The sequence below is a fragment of the Mauremys mutica genome, chromosome 13 (genome assembly GCF_020497125.1).
Source record: "Mauremys mutica isolate MM-2020 ecotype Southern chromosome 13, ASM2049712v1, whole genome shotgun sequence".
In the NCBI taxonomy this organism is placed as follows: Eukaryota; Metazoa; Chordata; order Testudines; family Geoemydidae; genus Mauremys; species Mauremys mutica.
The window spans coordinates 35,970,731-35,978,506 of NC_059084.1; the positions used below are offsets into that span (position 1 = coordinate 35,970,731).

The 7,776-nt window shown below is 43.3% G+C and overlaps 1 protein-coding gene across 1 annotated transcript; it reads right to left on the minus strand.

Annotated features, from left to right (window-relative positions):
* Positions 1-5,939: 5,939 nt before the first annotated feature.
* LOC123348343 (olfactory receptor 6P1-like) lies at positions 5,940-6,920 on the minus strand. The gene has a single exon (XM_044985858.1). It carries the CDS (start codon positions 6,918-6,920, stop codon positions 5,940-5,942), a length of 981 nt encoding a protein of 326 aa, XP_044841793.1.
* Between the last annotated feature and the right edge of the window lie 856 nt (positions 6,921-7,776).

Consider the following 7,776-nt stretch of genomic DNA (forward strand, 5'->3'; position numbering starts at 1 on the left):
ACAGCACTTTTAATCCATTGATCTCAATGGACATTACAAAATTTGTGTATGATTTTATATGAGTTTTTATGTCTTTCATGGATATCTTGCATGTTTTTTTTTCTGTTTCAAATGTGTAAACACCCAAAGCCCAGACATGCTCAAAATAACATATGTACACAAACACACTCAAATATACAAGCACACCATCATGCACTCTCACAAATCCATACATACTAAGAAAAACAAAATACATACCTTCATAAAGCGAAACACATGCACAAACACACATTGCAGGCCGATCCTCAGGTGGAGTAAATCACTGTCGCTCCATTGACTTTCCCCGGCTGGAGATTTGACTCTCATTGTTTTGTTGTGTGTGTTTGTGTTTGTGCGTCTATGTGCAGTGTGCTTGTGTTTGTGAGATGTGGGTCTTATGAGTGGATGTTTGTGTTTACAGAAGATTTACACAGAAGTAGCCATGAAATGTAAATCCAAGTTCAAAACCCACCACACCAAAATACTGGATGGTGTGTTTCACTGATCCATTGACCTTCATAGAATCATAGAATGTCAGGGTTGGAAGAGACCTCAGGAGGTCATCTAGTCCAACCCCCTGCTCAAAGCAGGACCAATCCCCAACTAAATCATCCCAGACAGGGCTTTGTCAAGCTGGGCCTTAAAAACCTCTAAGGAAGGAGATTCCACCACCTCCCTAGGTAACCCATTCCAGTGCTTCACCACACTCCAAGTGAAAAAGGTTTTCCTAATATCCAACCTAAACCTCCCCCACTGCAACTTGAGACCATTACTCCTTGTTCTGTCATCTGCTATCACTGAGAACAGTCTAGATCCATCCTCTTTGGAACCCCCTTTCAGGTAGTTGAAAGCAGCTAACAAATCCCCCTCATTCTTCTCTTCTGAGACTAAATAATCAGCCTCTCCTCATAAGTCATGTGCTCCAGCCCCCTAATCATTTTTGTTGCCCTCTGCTGGACTCTTTCCAATTTTTCCACATCCTTCTTGTAGTGTGGGGCCCAAAACTGGACACAGTACTCCAGATGAAGCCTTACCAATGCCAAATAGAGGGGAACGATCACACCCCTCGATCTGCTGGCAATGCTCCTACTTATATAGCCCAGAATGTCATTAACCTTCTTGGCAACAAGGGCACATTGTTGATTCTTATCCAGCTTCTCATCCAGCGTAACCCCTAGGTCCTTTTCTGCAGAACTGCTGCCTAGCCGCTGGGTCCCTAGTCAGTAGCAGTGCATGGGATTCTTCCATCCTAAATGCAGGACTCTGCACTTGTCCTTGTTGAACCTCATCCTATTTCTTTTGGCCCAATCCTCTAATTTGTCTAGGTCCCTCTGTATCCTATCCCTACCCTCCAGCATATCTACCACTCTTCCCAGTTTAGTGTCATCTGCAAACTTGCTGAGGGTGCAATCCACGCCATCTTCCAGATCGTTAATTAAGATACTGAACAAAAATGGCCCCAGGGCTGACCCTTGGGGCACTCCGCTTTTTACCAGCTGCCATAGACATGGAGCCATTTTTCACTACTCATTGAGCCCAACAATTTAGCCAGCTTTCTATCCACCTTATAGTCCAATCATCCAGCTCATACTTCTTTAACTTGCTGGCAAGAATACTGTGGGAGACCGTATCAAAAGTTGTCAGTACTCTTGTGTGTAGTGTGGATTACTCCGGGGTCAGATCCTCCAGACCTTAGTCGGGTAACATTACAATGCCTGGATCTGGGACTTGAGTGCCTCACAGTGGAAGACAGAACCGGGCTCCAAACAAGTTATGCTTCAAACATTTCTCTATGTTCTTATACCATAACATTGTCATGAAGCACCTCGGAGCATGTATCAAAGCAACACCAGTAGAAAAGAGTTTTGCAAGGAGTATTTGGTTTTTTAAAAAATCTAAGCAAAAATAAAATGTCAGTAAAACAGTCTTGGGTGTCAGAAATATGCCTGAGATTTTCAACAGCATGAAGATTAAGGGTGGATGAGAATTTTACAAATTATGATGAGAAACAACAGATTTTATTTCAAAAATTTTTTTTTAAATGAGAGATACAAGGTGGGTGAACTCTCAAGTTACACAGCTCTCTTCTTCCTGTCTGGAATAAGCAATCAGAGTGTCCCAATTTATAACCTCTTTTGTCCAATGACTGCACAGATGTTAATTGCTTACTTCACTCTGATTGGTTTCCTGCAATATGGTAACCCCTTACCTTTATCAGTTTGACCCACATTGTATTTAGCTGGGACATTCTGATTAGTTTGTCCAGACCTGAAGAAGAGCTCTTTTTAGCTCCAGAGCTCATCTGTTCCATTGAAATTGGTTCAATACAAACTATTACCTCACCCATCTTCTCTCACTCATATCCTGGGACCAAGTGGGTTACAGCACCACTGCAAGCATCACTTTTTATATATATATATATATATATATATATATATATATATATATATATATATATAATTTTGGTTCCCTTCCCATCTTCCCTACTTAATTTCAAGTGAATCTGTTCAAGTGTTTTGTACTTTGAAAAATACTGTCATATTGTCCTGATAAAGAATCACAGAATCATAGGACTGGCAGGGACCTCAAGAGGCAGGACTAAATATTATCTAGACCATCCCTGACAGGTGTTTGTCTAACCTGCTCTTAAAAATTTCCAATGATGGAGATTCTGCAACCTCCCTAGGCAATTTACTCCAGTGCTTAACCACCCTGACCATTAGGAAGTTTTTTCCTAATGTCCAACCTAAACCTCCCTTGCTGCAATTTAAGCCCATTGCTTCTTGTCCTATCCTCAGAGGTTAAGAACAACAATTTTCTCCCTCCTCCTTGTAACAACCTTTTATGTACTTGGATTATTATAATTTAAGGTATATTAGAATGTTATGATTATAAAATATAATCAAACTCCCCTGGTTTCTATGAAACGACTGCAAATGATATCAGGCTAGACTACATGACTTTCAGAATCCAGATCTCTGAAATGTCCTATTTTACCTGCATTTCCTGTATGTAACCCCAGGAACTTTGTGTCCTCATGGTTCCAAGCAGCCAAATCCATCTTTACATAATGATCTATGGCTCAGGATGTGGGTCTTTTGTAGGTGTTAAAGTCCCACCACTCTACTTTCATTTCGGACAAAGGAGGCTGCTGTTATCGGATTTGAAGATTAATAATTTATTCCCAGAGGAGTCATGAAATAGACATTTATTACATTAGAGATTTGATTAAAGGAGTTTCTTGTTCTTATCTAATTACAGGTATTTCTGATTCAGTAATTAACCAAAAGTTTACCACTCATTTATCTTGGCACTTATACAGCACTGGCTCCCACCTTGCAGAGTTGGCGTAGGTAGTGTTACCCTGAAGAGCTTCAGCAGCACAGTTACAGCACTGCAAATGTGTCATAGGAACATTTCAAGTGTAGCCAAGCTCTGACCCTCCCATCACCTCTAAGCAGTCAGAATATTATTATCATCTTCATCCTCATTTTTAAGGGAAAACTGAGGCACAAAGGGCCAGATATTTTACAGGTATATAGGCACCTTGTGGTATTATCTAAAGCACCTAGGCACCTAATTGCCATTAAAATGCTTTTGAAATTCCCACTTAAGTGCCTAAATATCTTTATAAACTAGGCCTGAAGTGACCTATTAAGATAACACTGTGACTGTGCTGGAGATGAGAATTGAACCCAGAATCCATGATCCCCAATACACTGCACTCTTTACAAGATGAGTATTTTTTCCCTGCTTGTGACTCAGATAGTTAAGGTCACTGAATGTCCATAAACACATTAGTTATGGCTTGCAGCTAGGAAAAAAATGCAACATGCATCACTCAAAGTTATTGCTGGGAGGCTGTCTGCAATCCAGTCGTGTGTCTGGATCACTCTGTGCCAGCTAGCTCATCACATGGCTTGCTACTCATTCTTCACCTACAGAAATTAATAAAGAAATTGAAAACTTCAGCCAGTTACAAACTTGCTCAATAAAAGAAAACAGATAGGTGTTTTCTCTCTGTTTAAGACAAGACTTGTAGATCTAGGGTGCTTTCTGAAGGGCAAGAAGGGGGCGCATTTAACTCTGGTGTTAACAAACACAACTCTTTGAAACTCCATAGAGTTACAGCCACTCACAGCAATGGCCACCTCAGGCCTGGAGAGCTGCTCTCTGAAACGTGTGTTCTCATGCCACAGCTGAATTAACTGGGGTTAGAGGCTGCTGCTCTGATAATGATACATGGGGATAGATTCCCAAAGGGACTTAGGTGTTTTGATACTGAGCTTGACAGCACCTAGCTTGTAGGGACCTAGAAAATCACTGTGATCCCCAAAGCCTGGGTTAGGCACCTCAGCTCCCTCTCCAATGAATGAGGAGAGATAGCTGCCTCAGAGCGGGATTCACACTAGCCAGCATGCTAGGCAGAGAGCCATCTAACTTATCCGATGGGAGATGCCGAGGAGGGGGTAGGGGGTGCCTCTGGATCAAGTGAAGTCCACCCTCTATCTGAGGGGAGAAAGGAGTAGAGGAGGAACCTCCCACCTCTGGGGTGGGTGTCCCAGCCAGAGGCCTATGGGATATCCTGCTGTGGGTTTCCCTCCATCTCTCTTGTTGAAGCTGTTTCACAGGCAGGTTTTGTACTTGGAACAGCTCAGCCATGCCCCTGCTGCCACTAGCAGTGCTGCTACGGCTATACTGCTCTTTATACTCCCGCTAGGGGAACCACACTCTCAACTCAGGCGGCAGATCCACCCAAAGAGAATAACTTAGTCCAGGTGAAATCATGCACCAATAGGACTTAATGGGGCTAGGATTTCACTCAGGATTCCCAGATGATACGTTCATAGACACATTAGAAACAGAGAGAGAGATTGGCTAGATGATAGATATATTTATTCATTTACATTTATAATTGCAAATGACTTTTACAATAGTTAAAACATCTGCTTGTATACATAAGTGTTCAAACTATGCAATATGGTATAATAATGCAGGAGAAGATAATGGTCCAGCAGGGAGGTGTTCAGGTATCATGGGTGTAATACAAGATCCTGGATGGACTGAGAGAAAGAGGAGAGTCACTGTCTATGAAAGGATAGTGGATAGATTAGAGTGGCAGACAATAGACTGGCAGACAATTGAATAGATACAAGGCCAGATTTTTAAAGACATTCAGGAGCTCATGGGCTTTTCAAATGCACCTAGGCATCTAATACTAAGGGCTTGTCTTCACTATGGGGCTAAATTGGCAGTGCTGTGATTGATGCAGCAGTGTTGATTTAGTGGGTCTGGTGAAGATGCGATAAGTTTCTGGGAGAGCGCTCTCGTATCCACTTCGGTACACCATCTCAATGAGAGGCGGAAGCTATGCCGACGAGAGAGCCTCTTCCACCAACATAGCGCGGGGTAGACACTTCGGTAAGTCGATGTAAACTATGTCGACTTAAGTTATACAAGTTACGTAAGATACATCAAGTTACCCTGTAGTGTGGACAAGGCCTAATTAAAATCAATGACTTTTAGGCAGCAAAGTGCTTTTGAAAATCCTGCTATTTGCTAAATACCTTTAAAGATATGTCCCTTGGACACTACAGAAAACAGGTTAGAAAGTCAGTGTGCACGTGTGTGTGTGGGGGGGGGGGATATTTGCTTGGTGATAGATAGATAGATAGATAGATAGATAGATAGATAGATAGATTTTTTAATGCCAGATAATCATTATGATCATCTAGTCTGGTTTCCTGCATGAGAGAGAGAGAGAGAGAGAGAGAGAGAGAGAGAGAGAGAGAGAGAGAGAGAGAGCACATAGTAAAATTAGTTAAGTTAAAAGGAATGAAACGTATTGACTTAGAGGAATACTTATTTAACATCACATGCACACGTACTCCCTGCCATACTCAGCTTCACCTTCCCCTCTATTACCAGCCCCCGTTAGAAATGCTCCCAGCCTTGGGCAGCGGCACACACCTTCCCATCACTGCTTTCCTCAGAGCTTCTTTAACCTCCTTGTTCCTCAGGCAGTATATAATGGGGTTGAGCATGGGCGTCACCACCGTATAGAACATGGACACCAGCTTGTTGAAGTTCACCGAGTTGTTGGAGTATCTGGAGGTTGGCCGCACATACATGAACATCAGGGTGCCATAGAAGATGGTCACCACAGCCAAATGGGAGCCACAGGTGGAGAAAGCTTTCCAGCGCCCCGGGGCTGAAGGGATTTTCAGGATCGTCACGATGATGAGAATGTACGAGACCACGATCAGGAGGAAGGAGCTGACAATGACGCTGGTGGCCACAATGAAATTGACTGTCTCGGCCTCGTGGGGGTCCCTGCAGGAGAGTTTCAGCAAGGGTGGGGCATCGCAGAAGAAATGGTTGATCTCGTTAGGCCCACAGAATGGCAGCTTGCAGAGGGAGACCAAAGGTGGAACATTGACAACAAAGGCACCTACCCAAGAACATATGGCCAGCCGAACACAAACCCGGTTGTTCATGAGGATTGGGTAGCGCAGCGGGTTGCAGATGGCTAAGTAGCGATCATAGGCCATGATGGCCAGGATGAAGCACTCGGCAGTACCCAAGGTGATGAGAAAGTACAGCTGGGTGATGCAGCCGGCATATGAGATGGACCTGTCTGTGGCCAGGAAGACCTGCAGCATTTTGGGAACGATGTTGGAGGTGTACCAGATCTCCAGGAAGGAGAAGTTGCTGAGGAAGAAGTACATGGGGGTGTGGAGGCGGAGGTCAAGACATACTATTGTGATGATGACAATATGTCCAGACAAGGTCATGAGGTAAATGATCAAGCCCACAAAAAAGAGCAAGAGCTGCAGCTTCTGGAGGCTTGGGAAGCCCAGGATGATGAAGTGAGTTACTAGTGTTGTGTTCCAACCCCCCATAGCTACAGAGTGTCAGATCTGTGGGGTTAATACAAAGAAAAATACACAATGGATTATTAGAATTAAACACATGATTAATTAAAGTGGCAGGAAGGTGGGGTGGAGAGAGAGAGAGTAGTAATAGTAGTAGTAGTAGGAAGAGAGACTGAGACATAAGCCAGAGGCCTGGTATGAGGCAGGACCTGCTTACAGAATTTGGCAAGAACAGGTTTGATATTGCAGAACTACATATTTCTAAGAAGTGCTAAGCACAGAGTACTTACGCTAACACATTCCAATATTAAGTGGTACGAGAACATTCTGATATCAAGGATGGTACAGAAACATTCCCCAAGGATAACAGGAACACACTGACCCCTCCTAAAAGACAAGGTCAGGATAAAAGTATGTAATACAAATGTTTTAATTGAACCCACATGTATAAGGTGATGAGTAATAACTAACCAGGTCAGGGGGCAGTAACTAATTTGATTGTTTTGTCCAGCTGAGGGGGGAATGGAAAGTCCCTCCATTCACTGAGCTGTGTCCATTGTCACTGGCATTTATGTCTTAATATCCTCGTACAGTCTGCCAGGTGCTATTACCATGCTTTGGCAACAATAAACCTGGCCTGGTGCTTTCGTACCTTAATGGATCTTGTGGTCATTGGGTGGTTCGCTCGACATCTGCTGTGCCGGCTCTCTGCGCAGAGCTGGGGCAGCACACAAAAAAAACCACAACATGCAGCCAAACATCTAACAACAGAGAGAGAGAGAAAGAAGGAGGGTGGGGGGCATGCATAGAGATAGATAGATAGATAGATAGATAGATAGATAGATAGATTTGAAGCATTACACTCTTTCAGTAGGTAATGGAA